Source organism: Solea senegalensis, linkage group LG6 (genome assembly GCF_019176455.1).
Source record: "Solea senegalensis isolate Sse05_10M linkage group LG6, IFAPA_SoseM_1, whole genome shotgun sequence".
Lineage (NCBI taxonomy): Eukaryota > Metazoa > Chordata > Actinopteri > Pleuronectiformes > Soleidae > Solea > Solea senegalensis.
This window is the reverse complement of record NC_058026.1, coordinates 25,392,132-25,419,484: the sequence shown is the minus strand read 5'-3', so window position 1 is coordinate 25,419,484 and position 27,353 is coordinate 25,392,132. Positions and strand designations below refer to the sequence as shown.

The 27,353-nt window shown below is 41.3% G+C and overlaps 2 protein-coding genes and 1 long non-coding RNA gene across 4 annotated transcripts; all 3 read right to left on the bottom strand.

Annotated features, from left to right (window-relative positions):
• Positions 1–91: 91 nt before the first annotated feature.
• Positions 92–17,238, bottom strand: abcg4a (ATP-binding cassette, sub-family G (WHITE), member 4a). Its single transcript, XM_044029037.1, has 15 exons — positions 16,702–17,238; positions 14,802–15,039; positions 9,161–9,278; positions 8,257–8,389; positions 8,121–8,171; positions 5,886–6,031; positions 5,677–5,800; positions 3,322–3,436; positions 3,102–3,235; positions 2,392–2,490; positions 2,101–2,269; positions 1,921–2,021; positions 1,686–1,844; positions 1,178–1,296; positions 92–1,071 (listed from the first exon to the last, which is right to left on the bottom strand). The coding sequence occupies exons 2-15, from the start codon at positions 15,028–15,030 to the stop codon at positions 846–848; spliced, it is 1,923 nt and encodes a 640-aa protein (XP_043884972.1). The 5' UTR covers positions 15,031–15,039; positions 16,702–17,238; the 3' UTR covers positions 92–845.
• On the bottom strand, positions 11,995–12,493 carry LOC122771457. The gene is made up of 2 exons (XR_006360605.1): positions 12,338–12,493; positions 11,995–12,199 (listed from the first exon to the last, which is right to left on the bottom strand). It is a non-coding gene; the product is annotated as an uncharacterized LOC122771457 (long non-coding RNA).
• A 4,562-nt stretch (positions 17,239–21,800) lies between the features above and the next one.
• si:ch211-117m20.4 (CUB and sushi domain-containing protein 1) lies at positions 21,801–26,908 on the bottom strand. 2 transcript variants are annotated; one of them, XM_044028913.1, is made up of 5 exons: positions 26,633–26,908; positions 26,293–26,457; positions 25,001–25,168; positions 24,310–24,513; positions 21,801–23,525 (listed from the first exon to the last, which is right to left on the bottom strand). In XM_044028913.1, exons 1-5 carry the CDS (start codon positions 26,733–26,735, stop codon positions 23,512–23,514), a joined length of 654 nt encoding a protein of 217 aa, XP_043884848.1. In that variant the 5' UTR covers positions 26,736–26,908; the 3' UTR covers positions 21,801–23,511. The 2 variants fall into 2 exon arrangements, with proteins under 2 accessions (XP_043884848.1, XP_043884847.1); XM_044028912.1 differs by having other exon boundaries at positions 26,627–26,894.
• Positions 26,909–27,353: the final 445 nt, after the last annotated feature.

The following is a 27,353-nucleotide window of genomic DNA, read 5'->3' as shown; positions in this document are numbered from 1 at the left end:
TAATTCAGAGAGTGAGACAAGGGGAAACAAGCAGTTGAAAGAATTGTGTCAAAAGAGCAACACTAAATACCTTTTTTATATATATATATTGTTTCGCCATTCTCTCTCCGTAAGCTGTATGATGTAGAAAGACTCTGCAGCAGTCATGCTTGTTTCACATTTTGCCTTCATTTAAGTAAATGTTTCCACAGTAATGGGAGAAACCCATGTGTTATAATACATACAGAGCAAAGTAAGGAATCCGAGGCCTGGTTTCAAGGTTTACACCAACAGGTCTTCTATGTCTAAATGACCACTCTCATTAGTGGGGCAGGAGTTGGTGAAAATGACCACACTTTTGAGGAAGACAGAGAAGAAAGTATTTCGCTGGCAGTCCGTTTGTTCCATGAAGAAAAGCCACCATGTTCAGTGTCTTGAACAGATGATCCTTAGATGAGACGGAACACAAAAACAGCTAAAAACTGAAAGTGGCCTCTTTTCTGAACACTTCAGCTCAAAATAAATATGAATCCAAATTTCTCAGTTCAATTAAACATGCTTTCTGACACTTTGCTGAGCATTCTTGTGTATGTTGGATACACATACTATTATGGGATGGGATCTCACGGACACCAAATGTAACTGTCTTTATTTTCCTTTTTGTTGAATAGCAAACCTAAAATAAAGATAATAATCTGTACAGTTAATGCGACACAGCTTCTGGATGACTGCATGTGTTGGGTTTCTGTACATCTTTGTACATGAATGGTACGTAGACACAGAGGAATAGAGACTACCTGTTTTCTTACTGTCTCATACTGCCAGGATATGTATGAGTGTCTGAATCCGTCACTTGTCTCTGGATGTTAACGCTCTGATTTAACTTTGTAGCGCAGCACCAGGTAAGTAGCCAGTCTGAGGACCAGGAAGAAAACTCCCAACACCATGAAATCCACATAGAGCTTAGCGTCCTCCACGTCCAGCAGCTGCAGAACCTCTTCAGGCTTTTGGAACTTACACACCGAGCCTGGACACTCCAGCTCTGAACGGTTCATCCCATATATCGACAGTATCACCCCTTCAAAGCCATACCTGGGAGTAGACACAGAATTTTAGATTTAGATTTAAAGAGCAAAAACATAGAGAACTGTAAAATTTGTAGAGGTTATATTCTTACAAATACGACAGCTGACAGTACCTGACATAGGAGACATAAGAGCTCCACTGTAGGTATTTGGGAATGGTGTCAAAGTTGACAAAGAAACCAGAGAAGAGGAGCACGGGTATAGCTGTGACTGGACCCACAAACGTTGCCACCTGTGGGACAAATAAAAAACATTTACAAGAGGTACTGTGAACAGACAGCCTGACAGAAGTTCGATCTCATTTGAGATGAAGTGTCTGGAAAGGGTGTATTAACCTCCCAGATACCAGAGAACCCAGAGAAAACACACGGGGAGAACATGCAAACTCCAAACAAAAAGTACCAAATGTACCACAAAAAAGAACCATACAAAAATGGGATGCAAACCGGCAACCTTCTTGCTGTGAGGCAAAAGATCTAGCCAAATGTGCCCGCTGAGGAGCAAGTTAAGGTTTTGTGATTAGTTGGTTTTTAGGAGATTCTGAAGTTGGCCAACACAGCATCCTTGCAAGATCTAAATGTAATTGCTGGCTCACCCAGGCAAGTATACAGATGCACCAACCTGCAGAGATGTTGATGCTGCCCCAATAAGGAGACCCAGGGACTGGGCTACCAAGGCTGTGGACGTGGACAAGGCCATGAAGAGCAGGTAGCGACCCGCCTCTGGTGGCTGTTCAGTCATCCAGTACACTATACTGCAGTACATGATTGGACAAATCACCTGAGGAGGAGATAGTCATTAATCTATAGACTGTCATTTGTCCAGACCAGTGAGCATTAAATCACTAAAGTGCTACCTGGAACGGTATGTCAGCCATTGTTTTGGCCAGGTAATAGGCCTTCAGGCTATACCAGTAGTTGAGATGCTCCCTTAAAAACACAGACATCTCCAGAGGAACTGTGGCACAGCAACATTAACTTATTATCATATTAACACAGCAACCACAAAATCATCAATATTAATGGCAGAGACTTACAGGTGAGGACAGTGGGCATCAGGGCAGCAAACATTAGGAAGAGCATGGAGAAAAAGAGGAAACCAGTGTTGTTGAAGACCTTGCTGGCATCATTTCCAATTTTCAGATAAAGCAAGCCAATGAGCACACCAATGCACAGATGGGACATGACCCGGAGGTGGGTCAGAACCTAAGAAAAACAAGAAGAAACAAACAGTCAAACACAAAAATGTACAGACAAAAACATCAGGGGTTTAACATCATTTCTGAGTTCATAAAATGTGACCATTAATAATTTGTTTGAATGGTTACCGTATCCCTGCATATTGTAATGAAGGTTCTTTTAAAGAGGATGCAGAACTGTGTGAATGTACTGGTGGCAAAACTACGTTTCTCCAGGGTTCCTGTGTCCTGTAGGGAACAAAGACAAAAAAAACACCATTATCTTGTCATTTGTGTGATATGCTGAGCACACACACAAACATACAATGTGACTCCCATCATGACAGTGATTTTCCATTACCCCAACCTCCTGTAATTTATCAAATTCTTGTAGTTATCTTACTGTGACATTTATTTACATATTTAGTCTATATTAAATAACTAAAAACTGAATTTATACTTCACATTTGGCCATCTTAGATATTTAGATAAATAGAGGAACGTGATGTAGTGCAACCTGAGAAATGATTATTCCTTGCCATAATAATGAATTGGACCGACAGTCTAAACAGAGTACTGCCATCTCATGAGAAGTGCCAGTACACAAAATCAGTCAAATGAAGACGTACCGCTCACTTCAAGCACTGATTGCGACACATCTGCTTATCTCACTTGAAGATATGTAAAGTGGTATCGGGTGCAGCAGTGTCGGAGTCGTTTTATGAATACAAATATGAGTAGTCTAGGGCAGCATCAGACCCAATACCCAATACTGGTATTGGTATCAGTGCATCCTTAATCCTAAATTCAGTGGTTGTTTGGCTTGGACCTCAGTGTGTCGTGCAAGCTGAAGGACTTACACTGTGACACTGGGAAGGACAGGAAGAATCACTTTTTGAGTTCTTCTTTCCCTCTTCGGAGCACAGCCCACCCTGGACAGCCTCAAACAGCACTGGATTCAGGTCTCCATACTCCCCTGATGCCACCTCGATGACTGAGAACAAAGAGGACGAGCTAGCCAGAACAACAAACACACTGAAAAACATACATAGCATACACATAGGGAGATGTCTGACTTACTGAAATCAGCCGGATTATGATACGTCGGGCAGTGGAGGCTCAGGTTCTTCAGATAAGGAATGAGGTAAGGGACTGTGCCCTTGTATATGCACTGACCCTGACTGAGGATGTACAGCTGGAGGAGAAGGAACACAGTTACACGGAAATCAACATCAACTCCCTGAATCATTTATGAAGAGAGAAACAACAGACTTGGATGTTCACTACTGAATTGCTTGAGAGCTGGGTAAACATAACCATGCTCATGTAGAGGTGTGCAGTTACAACGCCAGGATGCTAGGGGGAGCTTGTTGCTCTGACTGAGCACTGAAAAGGAACTTCCTGCACGTTAGCACACTGATCCTAAAGGAAACAACTCCCGGCAGATCTAAATAATTGATATGGGCATGTTGGAGACTCCAGGCCCGACACACCCGTCATCAGGAAAGACAACTGTTTCCAAGGATGCGGCGCAAGGATGATATTGTGTACGCTTTCCAACTCTCTATATGCAACGTTAATGGAGAGTGAAGCTCTGTTTGACACATACGATCTCTGTTGACCTGTGTGATGCTTCCCTCTGTGTGCCCAGTTAATACTGCACATGCACAAAGTGATTAGCTTTGGGCAGGGGAACTGAGCTGTAAAAACAGCACTGCAGCATCGCCGCCGGGCCTGGATGTGCCAGTGCATAGTATTTACATTTTACTGATGTGTGTTTGAGTTAGGGCTGTTGGACCGTCAGATATAATTTGAATATTAAAGAATGTATATTTCTGTTAATACACATGTTAAAACGTGGTGATTCAAGCCTGGACATCTTTCCTCTGCCTATCCATGTGTGAAAAACAACATTCTTTGGTCACCCTACATCCAAGTTTTTGGCTTTCCTTCAACAACAACAATCTGCAGAATATGCAACGTCAAGATGAAATAGCACCCGACAACGAGCAACATTAGGAGACACCTGCCAACACTGCACCCTGGCAAACTAGCCGAGTTTAAGTCAGAGCAGGCAAGAATTACATATTTTTTGCCTCCCTCCACATCACAGGGTTCACAACATCACTTATCGCGGACCCTGGTATACTAGCTGGTCTAGTTTTATCTGGCTGACGGAGCTTGTGTCCAAATGGGGGATTATTTATCAGAGAGGGTCCCCCTTAAATGTGGTGTACCGCAGGGTTCTGTTTTAGGGTCCATCCTATTTTCTTTGTACATGCCCCCCTTTGGGATCTTCAATCTTTTCATTGTTTTGCTGACGATGTGCAAATGTTTCTGCCACTTAAATGGGGTAACAGGGACTCTCTTCAACCCATACTGCATTGCATACATAAGGTCAGAAAAAGGATGACTCTAAACTTGTTTAATTAAATGAAAATGAAACAGAGTGGACCTTGGCTTTCCATTTGACAGTGCTTTCAAATTCAACAAACAAATCTTGGCTGTTGTTAAGTCAAGCTTTTTTCAACTAAGGCTCATCTTAGGTGCCAAAATCCTGACTAAAAACCCAGGGCGATCGGGCCTTTTCTGTAGCTGGCCCTAAACTTTGGAATGATTTACCCATGGACATTAATCTGCCCCCACCATTGCACCATTGAACATTTTGAATCACTTCTAAAGACCCACGTCTTCTCCTTGGCCTTCAGTTCAGGATAAAAATAGTCAACCCAGACACTTCTATGTAGTTTTTACGATTTTATGATTTTATTATGTCACTCTTTTACTGTTTTACGTTTAGTTTTATTGATTTTAGGTTTTATACCTTATATGTTGCTGTGCCTTTAAATATGTAAAGCACTTTGGTCAACCTTGGTTGTTTTTTAAATGTGCTCTAGAAATAAAGTGGACTTGACCTGACATATATCGGGCTCCTGATAGAGGTGATGTACCAGAAGAGAAAGTACGTTATATATACTTATGTTTATTTGTTCAAAGACTTGTTTGTTTGTGGAAGCATCGACATTGTTTAAAGGACACTTCTATCAGTTCTCAGAAAGCAACGTGACAGGGGTTTGAAATAAATCATTTCCTTTTCCTTGTGAGAGAGTGATTTTTGTATAGGTCCTATTTAAAGTTAAATTTACCACTGTATCACTGAAATATATTTAAGTGTATTATTTTGTGTTTAAGATGGGTCTGAGCTCTGGTGTAGGGGTGTCTAAAGTGCATAAAGTGGGTAGGTACTACTTAATTCATCATCATCATCACCATCATTTTAGCACACCCCTGTAGTTGATTTAAGTTCAATTTAAGGTCAAGGTTCCCCTACTATATGGGTGCATATTCTCCCGCTACACTAACTTGTCATATCCTGGTCTGAGCAACAACTAATGGTAGTCTAGATGTTTCCAGCATTAAGAGTACTCAAGTTACCTTATCAAACATCTCAAAGAGCTTGGCACTGGGCTGATGAATGGTGCAGATGATTGTCCGTCCGCCTAGAGCCAGAGACTTCATGAGAGAAACCACCTGGAAGCAGGACGCGCTGTCCAGACCACTGAGACGGGAATCAAAGTTAGTCTGAGATCACTGTGTGTTGATGACACAGATCGTACATATATCAAACAGAAATGCCATCCTACCTGGTGGGCTCATCAAAGAACATGACAGGAGGATTGTTGACCAGCTCCTGGGCGATGGCGAGTCTTTTACACTGACCCCCAGAAAGAGAGTTGGTGCGTGTCTGAGCACACTCCTGAAGACCCAGTGCAGTCAGGATCTCATCCACCTGAGACACACACACACACATGAATGTTGGTATATGATGATGCACATTTATGACAACAGGAGTGGGTACTATATGCATATATGACCAGCAGCCCATGGCCAACTTCAGAAAAATAAAAGCTAAAAATAAAAACATATACCATATTTTTATATATTTACATATATTTAATTTGACATTATAATCTAATCACTTTACAAGTGGGACAGAGATGGACCCACTTTCCAACAGACAAGAACATGAGGCATTTTGTTTTGTCAACTCTTACAGTGATTGACATGACGTCATTTGACTGTGTTGAAATGATGATAATAGTATGGATGCAAGGGCGTCGGCTTGCACATGGACGGTGGGGACATGTCCCCAGTAATATTTGGAGAATGCCAGATTGTCCCTATTTACATTAGAGACAGGGCAATGTGTATGTGTGCGGCAATGCTGTGAGATTAAAGTGAGCGGATTTTATGAGCATCAGTGAACGCATCACAGCCGAGCAGAAATATCGCTGAGTCACAGAGCAGACGCTAGAGAGAGAGAGAGAGAGAGAGAGAGAGAGAGGGTGATTTGCTGTTCTGACACAGAACAACCACAGCGCTAAGGTTTTAGGGCCAGACCTAAAGCATCGTCACCAGTCTTGTGACCAAACATATGCCCTTGCCTGGAGGGTCTTCCCCCGCTCCTCACTGCCTTCAGGAAAACTGGCACAAAACGAGCCATGATTTGACTTGTAGTGCCTCTGTAAGTGAATGTGCTCTGTAATCATGACAGAAATGCAGTCATGATTACACTTCAACTTTGCGTCGCTTTAGCATGGCGACCAACATCGCTGTGCACTTTGTCAGTTCAGTTCCAGTGAGGTGAGCATCTCTGACCTGTCCTGCCAATGAAGAGCAGCGTGAGTGACTCATGTTGCAGTCAATCACAGCACAGTACCATAATGCATGTGTCGCATGACGTACCCAAATCAGATGAGAGCCGCTGAGACTCAGTGGCTCTTATTAAAATACCCCAGATGTGAGTTTTATCATAAAATCAGCTTCATTTAGTTTCCTTCATTCAAAAGGGCCATATCTGGCCTGTGGGCTGCTAATTGTATGTCATTTGGGACAGACTAAAACCTTATTTAAGTCACTTACACTGTTACTAAATACTTAGTTAGAGGTGGTGCTGCTCCTCGGCTTCAATCTAAAAACACATTTTCTTATTCAAAGAAATGTTGTTTTTTAGTTTTTTCCCAAATTGTTGGGACAACTGGATCATACTTTTACACAGTGGCAAAGAATTGGTCTTGCTAGTTGTAATGACTTTTACATAGAGAGGGTTTTTAGCAGCTTTACTTACTACACTAAATCAAAGTTATCTAAGACATATCCAGACTAAGCACACAATGTGTAACCCTCCCTTTTAATTGTATTGATTGCATTCCTTTTTGTCACTTTAGGCAGTATGTGGGTGGGAGGGGAAGTTTCATTTATTTGTATTCATACAAATACAACATTTGTATATTGTATTTATCTTGAATAAAAATATTATTTTAACTGGAAACAAGAGGAGGAGTGAAAGAAGCCATCGATGTTCAACTGGAGAAAACATCTCTCAATGGAGGAGGTGGCTTATGATTCCAACGATCCTTCTCCTTGAGCACTCCAAACTGATAACAACCCTCATTCACACCTTGACTGAGGTGAAACTAATAAATCAAAAGTGGGTCAAGGGGATGAATGCTCTTGATTGAACAACTCTCAAGACAGGTTTCCAGAGGCTAAATATCGTTAAATAAAGCCTCTTTGATGAAAGGTGAACATCTTCAAACTTAAAGGAATACTTCACCGATTTGCATTTAGCTTTATATTACTAGAATAGTGGTAGTATTTTTGAAAAAATCAGGGGAAACTGAGGTTGGGAAGCCCACTTTTTCTACCCCTATACTACCCCTGTTTTAGAAATACAAAGCTAAATGCAAATCAGTGAAGTATTCCTTTAACTTAAGCTACAGTTAAAGTAGTAAAGATGAAAACATATTGTTTAGTTTCCTTATTTAGTCTAATACAAAGTGAAACCACACACTTATGGTCTAAATATTCATACTTACAAGTTCATTTTTGACCTGCACGCTCTCATTCAGTTTCAGATTTGCAGAAACCTAAAAGACAGACAGAAGTCAATGTATTATTACTTAATAGTTGGTTTAAATTGTTAAACCAGGTTGCTGGGAGTGATGACTTCACCATCATGGCCTCCCTAGTTGTGAGGTGTGGCAGCAACATGTCATCCTGCATGATGTAGCAGGACATCTTCCTGAAGGTCCGCAGATCCCTTGGTCTCCCATTTACTAGGATCTGACCCTTCATGCCCGTCTCCCTGTTTCCAAACACAAAACAATATTTTACTCCCATTTTCTCAGGTCATGATTGAAGTAAGACTGACAAAACTCATGCAGGAGAAGAATTGAGCTGCAGATTCACAAACACAAACAAAAAAATGCAACGTGAGAAACGCTCTGCAAAAGAAAAATGATCTGCAGAAAGACAAGTGTTTATGTCCGATTAAAAGCTCTCTGAAACATACAGATATGCTGATCTGAGGGTTTTCATTTTGAAAAACGGATGTCGATATCCTTAAAAATCAGCTTGACTGCAGGCTTTTTACCGTGAATCCCTTTGTAATTCAAGTGTTTAAGTTCAGCCTCAGATCGTCTGACTACAGAGAAAGTGTCGGATAGCATGAGCGCAGTCGGAAAACGTGAATAAAGGTGTTTTAATAAAGTAAGAATTAAGTAGTCTCCGAGTATCGTAACGACTGGTCATAGAGGTGCATGACAACGAGCGCTCCCACAGACACACAACACTTCCGTTCCTGCTCATGTTTTGGGATTTGTGTGTGTTTTAACTCCTGCTTGTGTTTTGCATTGTCTTGTTTTTGCAGCTCGTTTCTCACGTTGTGGTTTTGAATCTGCAGCGTTTGTGAATATGCCGCTCGTTTCTCCTTCTGCATGTGTTTTGGCTCACTGCACTGTGTTTGCCCCCCGTCGGCCACCGTAATCATCTGGTTAAATATAGTAAAGAAAGGAAGCGGGTCCGGGATTTGTACGAAGTCTGGTGAACTTAACAACATGCCACAATACAATCTTACCTGTAACCTGCCAAAATATTCATCAGAGTGGATTTCCCTGCTCCAGAGGGCCCCATGATGCCAATCAGCTCTCTGCTGCTGAATCTTCCCGACAGACACTTGAGGAGGGCTTTGTAACCTGACAAAGGGGGAAATATTCAGTTTGGTTAAGTTGTAATTATTGTAATTAATAACGGTTTCATATTGACTGTGTTAATGGGGGCAGCACCGTGTCCTCTCTGTGTGGAGTTTGCATGCTCTCCGTGTGCCTGTGTGTGTTTTCTCTAGAGGAAATAGATACTCCAGCTTCACGACTGTGGCAGATGAACCACATCAACACAGACAATCACCAGGAACCCTCAGACAGAGGGAGCATTGTTGTTGATCATCATGCAAATGTGTTGCCAAATCCTTTTAATAGGTGGCTAACAAAAAAGCCCAATAAAAAATACCAATCCTGGAAATACAAATTTAGACAGAGATAAAGTCAAAGCTTTTATCAGTGTCTGATTGAAGAAATGGAGCACGACTCAGTCTTTCCTGCTCTACCGAAGCTTTAGTGTTGTATCTCTGTCTGATGAGTAAATCTAAACATAAAAAGTCATTCCAAAAATAAGCTGTGAGGAATAAAAATAAAAAAAAACCTACAGAGAAGTGGTGGGTGTGCAGCTTATGTTACAGACAGATTTTAAGATTGTGACGCCATCAGTGGCGCCAGCACAGAAACCACAGGTATTACTTCTCTGCAGTGGTTTTAAAGATATTAGTGTGGCCTGCTAATGTAGATGGCTGAGATTTTTCATCATACGTGGCTCTCGAGGCTGAGTGTAATCCAGATATTGGTTATTGGTTATCTCTCCATTGTCTGCTGGGACACTTCCTCCTGTCTTGAACCACATAAACCTCAGCTCTATGTATAAACCAGTCTTACCTGGCGGTGCTACACCAGACAGCTCCACTCAGACAGCAGAGCAGACCTGCTCAGCCATGTGCTGCATACTGATGATCTAACCCACTGCTGTAGATCACGCATAGCAATGATCGTATCTGTATGAGGCTGCTGGCACATCATGATCACTCAATCTCATGGGAGCGTGTGTGTATTTCCCCTCACTGTCCACTCCTGACACGACAGAGGCTTTAGCAGCATGACACAATGCAATTAGTTCAATTAGAGATTAATATCCACTACTGCCTCACAGCAAGTCACCAGTTCAGTTTCCGGTTTGACCTCCGATTTCCTCCCTCAGTCCAAAAACAAGCAGACTTTCATTAGACACTGACCCTTGGTGTGAGTGTGAGAGTGAATGGACTGTGACCTGTCCAGGGTGTACCCTGCTTGTTGCCCTATGTCAATGACTCCTGCTCCTCCTGTGGAGGGTAAAACGCTAGACAGTGAGTGAGTGACACTGTGTTCAGGTTGTCCCATACATGACGTGTGTGTCATCACGAGTTCACAAGTTCACAAGTTTCTTGTCTGAACAGAATAGAAACTATTGCACCATGGGTATGAATCTTATGTAGGTTAAATTGTCGTTTTCTGTGGTTTATTGTCCAAAATTGGTAAAAGGTCTCTGCTTTTCTTGATGACCACTCAAAGCTGCTTGCCATTCACCCATTCACACCCATCCATTGACACATCGCCCATCTTTCATTCTTGCTGAAATTCAATCATATGCTGCCGGCACAGCCATCAGGAGCAACATGGGGTGAAGTGTCTTGCCCAAGGACACATCAGCATGTAGACTGACAGAGCTGGGAAGCAAACCCACAACCTCCAAGTTGAAAGATGGCCCGACGAGGGTCACAAGAGGGGCTGGAACCAATCCCAATGGAACACCAATGGAACTAATGGCGTTGGGCCAATAGTGATGATGATAATTGTCATTATGATATAAACGTTTGAAGGGGTCCTGATCTATATCATCTGGTGACTCAGCAGTTTTACTATTAAAGGAATACTTCACCAATTTGCATTTAGCTTTGCATTACTAGAATAGTGGTAATAATTTTAAATAACTGTGCTTTGCCCCCCTCAGTTTTCCCTGACTCACAATTTAGCACCGTATAATAAAACGTGAGTAAGGTCTGTAACGTATTTGCCAACTAATTCATTTTGGGATTTGTCTGCAACGCAACTGTCTGCTTCACTCTGTAAGAAGGGGGTGTGGCCTATGGCTGTGCCTCCCAGGGAAGTGAGCACACTGCATTCTGGGAATTGTACTCAACCCAATGCCTGATTGTGAAAAATGCAAATGAAGTGGACTGAGAGTTGTGAGCAGCGAGATGTGACAGAGGTGCAGCTGCATCACATGGTGCATCACATGGTGCATCACATGGTGCATCACATGGTGGAGAGAGATTACCATCTTGAAGTCAAAGTGGTTTTAAAGAAACACTGTTATATATATATATATATATATATATATAATATACAGTTTATTTTTAGAATTGATTAATCTGTCGATTATTCATTTGTCTATAAAAGTTAAAATGTTGAAAAATGTCAATCAGTGTATAACAAACCTGGAAATGATGATGTTCTCAAATGTTTTTTTCAGTGTAATGATTTTTTTTCTCTAAAACCGATTCATCGATTATCAACCAATGGGTCGTGTCTTGTGTCTCAAATGCCGTCGCGGTCAGTGATTTATGATATTCTTGTTTGATTAAATTATGACAGCCCCACTGGGCAACTGCCCGATACGCCCGCGGGCCTGTCCAGGCCTGCACACAGGTCACGGTTCGGTGCGGACCTCGGTGTGGGGGTCACGGTTTGGTACGGGTTCGGTACAACAAAAAGTCACACATGCATAAGACTACCTTTTTTTTTAATTTATTTTGAACAGACAACAATTGACTGCAAAACTAAAAACCACCTCCTGTTATAAAAGTAAAAAATAGAATAAATGTTTCCAGCGACGAACCACACCTCCTCGAAACATCGCCGGCTTCTTCTTCTGATGTCCTGAACAACACAGGCAGGTAAAACAAGACGATCGCCTATCCGAGTCCCTCGCTGGATCCACTCCACGAGGTGACGGTAAGCGATATTACGGTCTACAAAACAATGCGCACAACGTTAGTGATGTAATGTATTTGTGCTTACGGGAGCACAGAATTAAATCAGCTATAAAGATGCTAACGTTAGCTCAGCTGGCATTACATAAATATTACAATACAAAACAAAATACTTACTTTATAGTCAGACGTTTGGCTGGCATTTCCAATGTCTCGAGGATCCATCAATGGTGCTCTGTTACACATAGTGATTTCTTCATTTCTTCATCGTCACTGACAGGCAGGTCCTTTCCCACAACAGCAGCCACCACCGGCCGGCTCAGGCTCCTTATCCCCACCAGCCACACTGCTGTATCATATTGAAAACTACATCCTACTGTTGTCGTTCTCAGCTTACTCTGCAGAAGAGCCTGTTGGCGTAACTGTTTGTGTTTACATTCTGGGAATGAGGTTTCGTCCCCCTATGGGCGGGTCTAACACATGCAGAACTAGCAGCGTAGGTTCCAGCCCTGGACCAAGAAATGCCCTCCGATGACTGAAGCTACTTCTCGACTCAGGGAATTATTCAAAAATACTACCGCTATTCTAGTAATACAAAACTTAATGCATATCGATGAAGTATTCCTTTAAATTAGCACTATCTTCAGAACATATATTGTCAAAGTTCATTATGTCTTCTGATTGAACTTTTTGGTTTGTTCTTTTTGACAATTGTAAGTTACTAAAAACGAGGTTGAGGGTTCGGTCCCAGAATTTACTGAGTAAATGGGTGAATAACAAGGAAAGCAACTTCAGGCCCTTATCCACCACAGGAACTTTTCTCATTTATCTGGGATTTTGAAAAACCTTGCTACCAAAATTATGTAGAACACAACACTCAAAGGTAGGTACATGCTGTCTATAAGGATTGTTGCTGATCGGACAGACACACTGACTGTCTCTTTACTGGAAGAAAAGCGCTGGTTTCACATAGAAGGATGCACGCTGCAGTTTCCTTTTGTTAAGTGGCTAAATTGTTTCTTGTGTCTCCGCACAGACTTTTCATCAAAAATGGGCCTCATTCAACCACACCACAAAAAGGGTGTAACACCCTAATATGACTGCACGTATTTTCTTCCTAACAAACACGAATCCTCAACACAGGTGAGGGAAAATGAACTGCAGTAAATAAATACTGAAATGCAGATGACATGTAAACATTTCCCCGCCTTCCCTCTCTTCCTGCTCTCTTCCTCTTTCATGGTCAGGCTAGTGTTTCACCAGTTATCTCCCTTGGGAGGAAGAAATTCTCAACATAAAAGTGGTTCACAGCAGCTTCATCCTAACAAGGATAAATGGCTGCTCTCGCTCCACCAACAGCCTGCTATAAAATGCAGTCAGAGGGCAGCACGTACATCATCTCACCTTCCTAAGAACAACACACCTTTACTGCATTTACAGTATCTCCAGGTTCATTTACTGGAATCAGACACAATGCCCATGACTCATAGCTGGTGTGTCAGTGAGTCAAAGATAAAAAGACATTAAATTAGCCCTGACATCACATATTTTAAGCCTCTTTGCTCTCATATACTACGCCGACAGGAACAACATGAAGTGATGTTTTTTAGGTAAAACAACAGAACTATGGCGTGAATGTTGATGTGATTCCACCTGTTCTGCTGCTTTGATCGCAAAGCCGATGAACTGCAGAGAATCACCCCTAAGCACAGCTTCTTGTGTCAAATGAGACAAAAACACCAAGTCGCTGCTTCAAGATTAAAGTTAGGCGTGGCTCGTCATGGAGCTAATTGATGTGGCAGAAATGGGTTAAAAGGGGCAGGATGTATACGAGAGGAGGTTCTGGGAGATCAAATAATGAGTAAAATGGCAGACAAGATGTCACTTAATTAGTAAAAGCTGATACACTTCCTGCTCACACATCATCAGCCTGATGGCCTGAGGCACGCATCCACCAGAGAGGTTGAGTTTAATGGGACTACTAAAGCAAAGCATGCGCATCAATGTCCAAACAAGCTTCACTCCCTCCGTCTCTGTGATGAACGGGTACTCTCCATACATGCAGGTTTGACAGTGGGACAACAAACGCTTTCATAATGCACATCGATATCACACAAGCCTGAAAATAAGTAAATAAATAATAAAATGCAATGCATCCAGCACGGCCACTACTAAGAATAACATGCAAATAATGTCAATAAAGGATTCCTCTGATGATGGGCAACTACAAATGTACAGAAGATTGTTAAACAGACGAGCACAGATGACCAAAGGTTGGAGAATCATCCTTAACAATGGCGTCGTATTTAAATGCTGTCATTATTTCAAGAGTGGATCAATTGTGGGCCTGACTCACAGCCACCGCCTATAGTCAAGTGTAAATAATTTACAATGTCTAAACTCTGCTGAGCAAAGCTTAAAGGAAAACTAGCTGCCACCACACACTGGACACAGTGTGTGTGTGTGTGTGTGTGTGTGTGTGTGAGGCTTGGGCCACACATGTCAGAAGTCAGGAAAGGAAAAAGATCAGTCACAGAGGCTTTTACATGGCTGACATTTCTGCTCTCTCGATATTGATCATCATGAGTGGTGCATGTTTGTTCATTCATCACAGTTACTATGTGAACTGAGCTTCCAGTACCTCTCCTCCTCCACCAGGGACCCTCGCGGATGGTGTAGGAGAGCTCGTTGAACTCCAGGTCCACAGCGGAACGACGGGGGAGGTGGGAGAAGCGCTGAGCCTCGGTGATGTGGTTTTCCACTTTCTTTAGGTGGGTGAGCAGCGGCGCCTCCTGTGGGGCTCCACTGTGAAGTTTGGTCTCTTCCATGGGGATACTGACGGAGCCTGGCTCCAGTGTCCTCTCAGCCATACTCAAAGGCTGCAAAGGAGGACACACATGTAAACCACATGATCTTCAGAGTATCACTCCATACAATTGAATGCAGCATAACCTGAGCTCAATTAAACAAACGTATTCAATGATCTGAAACGTCACAGTCAACATTTTTAACATAAATCATGTGAAAATGTGACATAAACCGATGCAACAGACGGTTCATTTAATCTTCAGTTAATCATAAAAAAAAAAATACAATAGCATAAAAGGTTGCGGCTAAATTTCTTAAGTCAAGTGCTACACACTATAAAAAAATACTTGTGGGTATATATTCAATTACTACCAATACACCCTCCTTAATAAGACCTTTATTAAAGTATTTAAGATCATATCATGTATTGTAGCATGTTGGCAGTTTGTGGGTGGAGTTTCCCAGACTGCTTTGCACATGCTGCAATTTAGTTGTATTTCAGTTTGTTATAGGTGACCGATGCAGATTGTTTTTTTACAGTCTCTGTTATAATGGATGCATGTTCTCATAAGTCAGTTATCTCAGAATGCTGATGCACATCTGAAATTGGCATTTAAGTGTTTTAAGAACACCCGTGGTGGTTTTCAGTAAGAACAACAGGTACACGGACACAATGACAAACAACACCTACATTCATAAGTCTGTCTTTGCTTTGTTCCACTTACAACTCATCTTCAGCCATCGCACACAAACCTGTGACCAGTTGAGGCTTTAGATTTCATTTCATATTGTTTGTGACATTATCTATGGTTAAGCAGTGAATGCTGATAAATGTTATTATCCTCATCCATTCATAGCTTGTCCTCATCACTAATAGTGATGATGACAATTGTAATCAATATCACTGATTTGTGAAATGCACCTGGTATTTTCTTCTCTTTCCTTTCTTTGTAAATATGATGTTATGTCTGTTATCTGCTGAACTTGTTTCTGTACATATGACACCTATCTGTCCATCATGGGAGAGGGATCCCTCCCATTTTTTCAAGGGTTTTTGTGGAGTTTTCCTGACTTGCTGTGAGGGTCGGTGCAGACGGTACAGCCCTCCGAGGCAAATTGTCTTAGTATAAATAAAATTGAATTGAATAGTCTGACAGGTGACCGTATGGAGCCGATATGAGTGAGTGCTAATATTACTCTACAGCAGCTGTCTACTATATATGACCTATATGTATCATAACATATGACAAGTGAGGAATATTGACCATGGTCATGTGTGTGCCAGGACATGTGAGTGCACACAGCAAAGTTTCCTAAAGAAGTGATAAAACCTGCTTAGAAAGTGTATCTGAATTGTGGAAAAAAAATTTAATCATTATATACTTTTTATATATCACTGTATTAATCAAATCAATATTTCGGTTCTATTTTCAAGACAAGTATATATATATATATATATCTGTGTCTTATATATCTATATCGACATGATCTAGATATAATATATTGTCCAGCTGTAATGTTACAGTATATAAGAGGCTCCAGCACCTGTTACCAACACCACACTGATGAAGAGGATGAAAACAGAGTCTAAGCTGAGGAAGGACAGAAGAATAAGTGGAGAGGTGGATGAGTCACACATGGAACTGATGGCATCTTAAACATGTCCTTCTTACACTGAGTTGCATTGCGCGCGCACACGCACACACACACACACACACACACACTGAACATACTTATTATTGCGTGTAGAAATAAGCAGGTGGGCAGCTCAGACTGTCCCGGTGCTCCTCTTTGGGTGTGAGCAGCAGATGATCCTCTGCTCCACAGCAACAGGAGAAGCCCACCTCCCCCCAAAAAACAGTCCCAGCCTCACAAAAACAACGACGGTCACTTGTGCGCCACAGTCGAGCCGAGATCCGGTGCGGTCCTGAAGCGTCTTAAGGCCCGGGCTGTGTTCTCCTCCTCGTCAGTGTCTCTCGGGGTGCGGCGCTCATTATCCCGCATCCGCTACAGCAACTCCTGAGATGAAAATCATGTCCGGCTTCAAACTGTGACTGCATCCCACCAGTCAGAGCATCGTCAGGGAGACAGGAGGATGCCGGTCATGGTTTCATTTCAGCGATGGCGTGAAAGTACGGAATCCGCAGCTAAATACTCACACACACATCTTCGTTCACGTGCGTTGATGAAATGACCGACGATGGTCTTCAGCTGCTGACATGTGGTGGGAAACAAAAACAGAGCTGCGGATGATTCAACAGCAGCAGCAGCAGCAGCAGCAGCACAATAATCACCATGAGCAGCAGCAGCAGCAGCAGTTATCCTCTCCCGTTTAGTGTGTGTGTGCGTGCGTGTGCTGTGTGTGCGTGTGTGTGTGCGTGGCGGTCTGGGATGCTCTATCTACAGGGCGTTGTTGCTGGAGAAAAATACATCGACTGTTTGGATTTGGATTGTTTTTTCCTAATCCTCAGATGAATAGAAATTAAGAAGAAACACATGAAGAACATAAAATAACTGAAATATATGTATATATATATGTAAATATATATATATATATATAAAACATTTATAGTTGATCAAATCAACATATCACACTGAAACATGTTAGTATTATTTTTTCTGTATAAGTAGTCATATAAATGTTGTGACAATGTAACGGTTTCATCTATCTATCTATCTATCTATCTATCTATCTATCTATCTATCTATCTATCTATCTATCTATCTATCTGTCTGTCTGTCTGCCTGTCTGAGTCTCCATCGTGGTAAACAGGATTTACCACCCGCCCCCCTCTCTGCCTGTCTGTCTGTCTGCCCCTTTAAAGGCCGCACCTGCGCAGCTGCCTGGTGCTGATGCTGCAGTGCTCGGGTTATTTTCGGTAAAGCAGCCGGGGTTACTCGCGTTCAAACGGCTCCTACATGTCTTACATCACACCTGAGAGGAAATCGAGACAAGGATCAGCCAATTACACACCTGCTTCTTCATCAGAACCATTTCAAACGAGTTCCCATGAGCTGTTTCAACAGAGCAGCACTATATCACACACGGTTATAGTGCAGCACGAGGCAGGACAGTGTCCAAGTTCATTCATTCCTCTGTGTCAGAAAACAAACAAACAAATATTGTAAATAACTTTTCATACACATAAACTGTAACACAACGACCTCCATTTATCATATTGAAACATGAAAAATAATTGATGTTATTATCAAAATAACACCAGTCTGAAATGAGATAGAAATAAGATTAATCAATGAGAATAAAACAATTCAATTATGTAAAATACATAATTGAATTAGGGGGGGGGGGAACTCGTTGGATAAATGGGAGGGTTTACAAAGTCAGTCACAAGCAGTCACTATTTGAATAATTAAGCTGATTTGTATATGATGAAGTCCACACATCGTTTGTTCTATCACTTTTTCTGTACGTCAGACGTTTGCCACAATAAAATGTGTTGCAGTGTTGTTATTATCTAATGTGATCTGTTGGGCTTGGTCTTGATACTAAAGTCACATGACCTTTCCTCCCCTCTTCATTCATCTAAAAACATGAAACTGAGTTCATCAGAGACAGAGGTAACAGTGGTATTCTGCTCGTAAAGTGCACGTTAACTGTGGTGGTCTGACACACTGGTGAGAAAAGAGCAAATACATGGACAAGAACTTGGAGTTTCTCTCTCCTGTGTGACGTTAGTGACAACATCAGCGCCGGTGTCCTGGGACTGTAGTGTGGTTAGACTCTGTGTAAGTGCTGAGCTGCTGTGTTATTACAGCACACACCAGAGATCAGTGATCAGACAACATGAGCCAGCCACATGGAACGCTAACAGACAAAGGTGAGAGTAGTATCCAGCAATGCCCTAATGTGTGTGTGTGTGTGTGTGTGTGTGTGTGTGTCATGTAATGCATCACCATAATGGCCTTTAAACAAGGTCCAGGTCACAACACCATTTTTTACACTGTGGCTAGAACAACCAGTTTAATAGTGAGTAGCCTATTAAAAAAATCCAGGTGGCGGTAATGAGCCTAAAAGCTGCCAGCAAACATCCTTAGCCTATAGAAAGAAGTAGTTACAAAAACAGACGAAGAAGAAAAGTGATGGAGGGTGTGGAGTTACTGTAAATCACCATTGTGGGAATATGTGTGGGCAATTGGCATGAACATATCCATAGCTATGTGCCCACATGCCATAAAGGTATTTATTGAAAGTGCTTGAGCCATACATTTTACTGTGCAATACAACATTGAAAGAAACAAAATATCGTATTAAACTTGTTTGTCTTTAAAGTCAACACCTCTTATTTAGAGACAAGGTGATAAATAAAAGTGTTTTAATAGTTTGTCAATTAAAGATATTTGGCACATTTGATATTTAAGACTTCCGGTTTGTGCGGCACCATGTGCAGATGTGGTTTTGTACTGTTTCTCTTTTTAAACCCCTCTGTACGCGTGCTATAAACAAGTTAGAACGACACGTAAGGAAAATGACAAAAAAATCACCAAGCAAACAAGTCAAAGCCGGCACTAGCGCACCAGATGACGCAAACGACCATAACAGGCAGTTGGAATATTCTATTTTTAATTATTTCTTTTTCTCCCCCCCTTTTATGGGGTATAGAGTACTTTATAACTAATATAAAGGGAAAATCAATAAAAAGATATTTGAATAATAATAATAGTAAATTTGATATTTTGAATTCTCCCCAAACGGATCCACATCAGCAAGTTTTTACATAAGCATGAGCTACATAAAATCCCAATATTGTTTTATTTATTCCTAAGTGGGTCACTTTTTATAATCATTTTAAAATAATGGAAGGACACAAATAGGTCTTCATGCCAGTGTGTGTTTTCCTTTGTCAACCGTTTTCTTTTTGCAGTTATTAAATGTCACAAACGCAACAAACTTTGTTATTATACTTATATATGACACATGATGTTATCTTCATTTTATGGGTCTCCAGATGAATTCTATTTGGGTTGACAATGACGATGGAGCAGCAAGACCAATCAAACTGTGGGTTATGAAGCCTTAACCAAGAATCCCCAAGAGAGGAGTGTCAGCAACAAAACTAAAAGTCTCTTGGTGATTACCTGAGAGGAGCAGAGTGAGAGGAATGGTCTGGTGAGTTATGTAAAGGGATTAGCAGGATGTTAGCTTGGGTTATCAGATTTGAATCAATAAAATTGGAAATTTACAGTAAAGCTAGAAACCAGCTGCCACACGGGAGACGCCTGCAGCCTGAGCATCTCTGATTGTTCGGGAGCGGTTTCACACAAGTGCATGTGGACTGACTATGTGCTGACATGAAAATTCATGTACATCATGTACATTCATGTGGTCCAGTAAAGTGGAAGAGACATTGACAGATTTGGACTTAACTTCTATAAACACAAGCGTAGTCTCTTCCCAATCAGAACTGTAATGAGCTGCAATAACATTTTCAACCAAGTGACCTGAGTTCTGTGCTGGAAGAATAACATGTGTCTGTATGTGCAGAGGCAGCAAGATGGGTGTGAGGCCCAGGGACCGTCTGCAAAGTGTGTTGCTGAAAAGATGTACTTCCCATGGTCACACTACAGCTCGTATTTTGGACAAAAATGCTTTTAAACAGTGCCGCTAGCATCCTGCTGGGAATACGTAAACACAAACACATCACACCCATTCTCCACTCACGACACTGGCTTCCTATCTCCACCCATATAAAGTCTCCCTCCTCACATTCCAGTGCATCCATGGTCATCCAACACCCCCCAGTACCTCAAAGAACTTCTCACCCCCCAGACCTCAGCTCACTTCTCCGTCCCAGGACTAAGTCCTGCAAACTCGGAGACCGAGCCTTCTGCTCCTCTGCTCCTCGACTGAGGAACACCCTCCCTGAACTGGTGACCTGTCCAGAGTGCACCCCGCCATTCATGGCTCCAGCAAACCTTCAGGATTACGACAATGAATCAATTAATGAGTGAATGTCCACATGGCTCTGTATGCAGGTTCACAGTGAAGGAGGACCCAGACTTTGGACTGTTGCTGGAGAGTCTCACTGGAGTAGCTGGGAGTGAACGTGATCAGACATACTGGGAAATCCTGTCAGAACGCTCTGGAGAGAAGAGTGTGCTGCATGCGGGTGAGTTTCCTCCCCAGTGTCAAGATGACATATCTGAGAAAAGACTTAATGAGCTGTAATGAAGCAGGAGAATTGGTTATCCTTTCACTTACTGCCTAAGGATGCTCTCTTGTGTAGTTCTTTGGAAACCACCTGCTATCGTGTGTAAATGTTTTCTGTATTAATCCCGAATAATCTGGAACATTCATTCAGATTCTTTGGTTTTTGAAAACATTTAACATTTAACACAATGTGAACTGAGCAGCACAGAATCTGTGCACCTGTATGACCTCTATGACCTACTTGTTTAACTGTTGACTTGGGTTTTGGGTTTTGTGGGCTCATCAAAATTGTAAACAATCATAAGAAAAACATCAGAGTGGCACTAGTTAAAAAAAATTAGGGCTTAATAATCTAGGGAAAATCGTTCTAACAAATATTGCAACAGTGATTTGATATGTAGTATAATTCTTAAACACAATGACTGTGAATCTGAAGTGTCATAGTCTACATAAGATGCCATTACAATAGAAATGGGATATAATCTTTATTTATAGATTACTTGTCTCATATTGATGACCTCTTAAATCTGCTTTAAACTATCGTTTTGCATTTTTTTCATCCTTTCACTCACACATTCATACAGTGCGTCTAGCGTAGAGTGGGTTAATATGAGTCACTTTTTACTTCTGTTGTCCTGGAGGTAAAGAAAAAGGACGCAGACATAGAATGAAAACATATACCTTTATTTCAGGATGCCTGAAACTGACCATCTGAGTTTTAGAATGTAAACTTGATCATATAGTGCTAACAAACAGTTTTAACAGTTCTGAACGTGCGTACCGTACTGTTGTTACATCTGTTTTGTCAACTTTATAAATCATGTTTGGAGGGAATTTATGCCTGCAATGATGATAATCAAAATAGTTAAACGTTAAAGGTACAGTTTGTAGTATTTCTGGGGTTATATTAGTAAAAATGGAATTTACTGTCCATAAGAAGAACACCTGTGGTGTATAATCGCTGTATAATAATTATTGTATGATTTTCGTGGCCTTAGAAAAAGCAATTTATAATTTTTGAGGATGGAGGAGGAGTCTTATTTATTGTGTTGCTGAAGAAAGAGCACCAGCATCTGAATCTCCGTCACCAGACCCTCCCCCACTTTAGCAGGTAAAACTTTAGCTGCTAAAATGTTAGCTGTTAAAGTGGTGGAGGATGAGGAGGCTGCTCATGTGTTGGACTGAGGCTGTAGCGCAGAGTTTTGTTTCTTACTATGGGATGGGACTTTTTTTCAAAAAAAACGACCGACAATCGACACGTGAATTTGGAAAATTGGATGAATTTTCAATAAACGTAGGTTAAGATATTGACTAGATCTGAAATGAGTCAGAATTTAGTTGACCTAGACGATCTGCACAGCTGCTGTGTTCCATATGTTTAGCAGACTGCTACTACAATGAATGATGATCGTATTAATTGTGATTAGATCAGCGTGATTGATCGTTTTGTTTCGTTTAGTTGTTGGTCACTGCTTTGATTTGTCAATATTATAGTTTTTGAAAACATGCACACAGTATACTTACTATCTGTTTCTTAAGCTCAGCAACTCTTTTCTAACAAGATTAAAGTTTCAGCTCCTTCCAGCACAGATGGACAGAGAGTCTCTCTGTAATCTCTGTGATTTCACTACCTTTTCGCCTTGTCTTTACCTTCATTTCCCAAATTAAATGAAATAGTAAGTCATCCAATGAGAGATTGATGTCTAAACTACAATATCCTAACTGTGAGTAATAAGTTGCCTTCTCAGAAATGACAGCGTTAACAATGAGAGACCTTAACACCTGACATTTATTGATTGTATTATTTAAAGTACTTCAAATAATTATTCTAAAAAATAATAAATAGTCTGACAAAGTAAATGTCATCTCCCTCTCTCACAGCCTCAGAGGGATTTAAAACCTCTTGCACTGAAATCTTCCTGTCATGTTGTAAAACCTTGTTTTCATCTTCATGTATATCGAATAATCCACAAAACGAGATGAAGTAGCAAATACAAGGGTGGGTTGACTAGTTCAAAGCCCTGGTGTGCTTTTCATCCCTGATCGTCAACAGTGGAATCAGTAAGGTTAGCACAGACAAGCTTTGTATAGAGAATATAAGTGAGAAGCCAGAGCTTGAGCCACCGAGCCCCTTCATCTCTGCTGTTTGGGAAAACTATGGTTTACCAGTGAACTACAGTAGCAGTGGAGAAAGTCAACTTCTACAGTATACTGAGGGCATCCAAGTGCTGGACCACAGGGGAGACTATGTTGAAAAAAAAGACACATTGCATGCATCATGGTCAGCCTGAGAACTTTTCAGCCCACTCGTACACCGTGTGTCTCTGTGTTTCTTCTTCCTCGGATCTTCTCACTGCTCGGATTCATCCAAGTGTTAGCCTGCAGTTGCTGAAAATGACAAAACAAAAGCATGAAATTCCTTGACCATGAGTTCAAAAGTTCAAAGCAACACCACATTCAACATGCTTACATAAGTCTGGCCAATATATATATATATATATATATATAAAGACAAGATATGGTCTGTTTATGGATTTTGGATATTGTCACATGGCAATAAGTTATCTGTGATGACTACTCCTGGTTTTAAAGGCTGTATTGATAATCATCATATTTATATCGAATCCATCCATCCATCCATAGATTGTCTAGCACTTCACATGAGGGTCGCAGGGCTGCTAACCCGTCCAAGGCGGGGCCAACGAGTGACGTGCGGTAAGGGGAGGGGTAAGGGTTTTCTGTATGATTTCAACATTTTTATGGTCAAAACCAGTGATTTCCTGTTCAAATACACAGGAGAGCGATGAGCTGTGCCTCACACTGACTGAAGCAGTGCTGCCTTACTTTATATCGCCAATATACATGTTTGATTATACATGTACTGCACATGCTCACGTTCCACAGTCTGCCTAATATATTTAATGAATGTATATAAACAGTAGATATTTTATAAACAGAGTGCATTTACAGTGTACTTTGAGAAGCACAGATATCTGAGCCCAGAGAAACAACCTGTGTGCAGCTTCATATATCTACAGTATATATCTCGATATATCTCGATATATCTTCTATATCAGGATATAGCCTAAAAATATCCACATATCATTTATAAGCCATATATTGCCCAGCCATATGCTTACATTACATTAAAGTGAGGAAACTATATACTCACCACATGATAAAGCGCAGTCACAAATGCAAGGAACACACTGTGCAAAAAAACGCTTCCATCCCGTCTCCTTGTTCTTGCAATTATCTATCAGAGTGCAGCCTTGTTTGGGGTTTGGGCCAAAGTAGATTTTATGAGCACAGGTGGAGTTGCACGTCCCATTTAGTTCCCTCTCACTTACTTCAATGCGACCCCGCTGACACATTCCTATAGGACAGGTACAAGAATGAATTACTGAACGGACCATGGGGTCCCTGAAGACCAACCCTCTGCATGACTATCATGTTATCTTCGCTAGTATGTTATTCATCCCACTATTTAACAGGTGTTGCCTGACCAAAAGCACATAGTGGTTGGTTTTAACTGGCAGAATCTGTAAGATTCCTTCCTAATGCTCTTGTTATTGAAAATAAAAGCCCTAGTGGTCTTGTCAGTGAATTGGAGTGAGGCTAGACTAGTGTGTTAGTCTGCTGAAGGCGCAGTTGGATTAATGAGTAAAGATGACAAATCTTTACTAGAGGGCACGAGTAAGAAAAGTCTTGAAGTCACTCACGAGTAATGACAAGGTCACTCATGATTAAAGCCCTTTTGTACCCCTGTCGATTTGTGCGGGGGCTCTTTTCCCGTCTGTGTCTCAAGAAATGTGGAGTATAAATCATATGTTGAGCTAAAACAGATGATAACAGTTACTCACGGAGGCAGGTGGGTTTTGATGTCCACAGTCCGTTAGGTTGGCAAAAGCTGGTAGGATTTCCCACCAGCATGAAGCCAGAGCGACAGGTGTACCTCACTGTGGAGCCCACCCACCAGTCATTACCATACACTACACCATTATAGTCCACATGGGGTCTCCCGCAGTTCACTGCCACACAAAAGAAAGAGAAAGGCAAACAACAGGTGAACCAGAGAGAGTGATTTCACGTTCTCTCCGTTTTTCTTTTGTCAGTGTTTCTATTAAAAAAATCAACAAATCGGCTAGGTGGAGTTCCTTAAGGCTCCATCCTAGGCCCTATTATTTTTCTTCTGTATATGTTGCCCCTTGGTCGTGTTTTTCAAAAACATCACATTTCTCTTTTGCTTTGTGGACGATGTCTTGAGTGATGTTGAATCATGGATGAGTGCTAATTTTCTAAATCTTAATGAATCCAAGACAGAGATTACTCCGTTTGGAGGAAACACCTCCTCAGCCTGTTCTGCTGATATCCTGAGTTCCAACATTAAGTCCTGTGTAAAGAACCTCGGTATAATTTTTGACAGCCATTTTAAATTTGACAAATTTGTGCTGTTTTCCAACTCCGCCTCAGCCAAGACCAAGTCCTATTTTTCTAAGATCGACCTTGAACAGGTTATCAATGCCTTTGTTACATGTAGATTAGATAATTGTAACTCCCTGTATGTTGGCTTGGACCAATCCTCTCTCAACTGCCTTCAGCTCATCCAAAACGCTGCCGCTCAACTTCTCTCCGGCAAGAAAAAGTGCAACCACGTCACGCCAGTCTTAGCCTCCCTCCACTGGCTCCCAGTCTGTTTTCCTATTGATTTTAAACTTCTATTAATGGTTTTTAAAACCCTCAATGGTATGGCCCCTCTGTATCTTTCTGAGCTCCTGCGTCAGCACACCCAACCAGCTGCTGCTGGAGGTTCCTCAAACCAAACTTAAGTGTAGAGGTGACAGGGCCTTTGCCGCAGCTGCCCCCAAACTCTGGAACAGTCTCCCCCTCTATATTAAAACCTCCCAGACCCTAGAGACTTAATCCTTGCTTAAAACACACGCCTTCTACTGTATATGGTGTTTCATAAATGAGCACATACAATTTTTTATTTTTTACTGTTTTTATTCTCATTCTCTATTTATGTATTTACGTATTTTTTTATGTAACTTGTGTGTCCGCCTTCTGTACAGCACTTTGGTCGACTGCTGTCGTTTTGAGGGTGCTGTAGAAATGAAGTTTCAGTTGAGTTGATCTTCGTGGTTGTAAGTTTTACCTCTGCACAGGGACTTGTAGCCGAACCAGCAGCAGCTGGAGTCTCCACAGCGGTCTCTCCTTAGCTCCTGGTGCTTTGCCTTACAGCCTCCATAACAAAGAGGCACTGACCCAGACCAATATGTGTCATCAATGAAATCTGGCTGGGAAATCCATTTTGTCTCACCTAAACAACAGTAAAGACAACTAACGTCTTCTTACAGTACAGCAATAAGCAATCATTAAATACAACAACTTACTATAATGCAGTGAGCCTTGGCTAATGACTTAGACACCAGACAATTACATGAAGAATATGATGTAAATAAGATTAAATTAGCATTATAGGGTCTTACCACTACCTTCCACTTCCTCTCCAGTCCATCCTTTCAACTGAGTAATTCCTCTGTGGAACAACCCACACAGTGACAGCAGCAGCAGTGGATAAAACCTCATCCTGCCCATTTTGATTGAATGTGTTCCTGTGAGAGAACAAGTTCAAATGGAAATGTACAGCCTCATAATCATCCTCACAAAGTCAACAGACATGAACTGACTTCTTTGACTGTAAAAAGATGAAGCCGTGAGCTGAGACACTTAAACTAAGCTGTGTTTGCTGCTGCTGCTGCTTAATCTTCTACACACAGCTTATGCCACACACACTGCTGTAGTAGTGCAGGGTGAAGTGGCTCAGTTACGGTGGCCCTGAAGTGCAAATCACCAACACAAATAGAAAAACACAAACAACATTAACAGAAACACAATGACATTAACTGCAACGGAAAATGTAGGAACATGCTGTCAAACAAGCATCGTTGGACTTTTAACCGGTTAAATTAGTTTCAAGCTAGATATTCCATATATAATTCCAAAAGTAATATTGTTGTTTTTTATTATTTTGTTTTGGATTTTCCACTGTAAATAAAGAACCTCCTGTTTACAACCTCTGTTGCATCATCTTTGGCTAAAACAGACCTTCTTTCCACAGGAGTCATATTACAGATATTGACCACAGATTATGTCAGTTGAGTGTAGAGTTTGCAAATGAGGATGTCTTAAATTATCATTTGTAGTTTAAAGTAA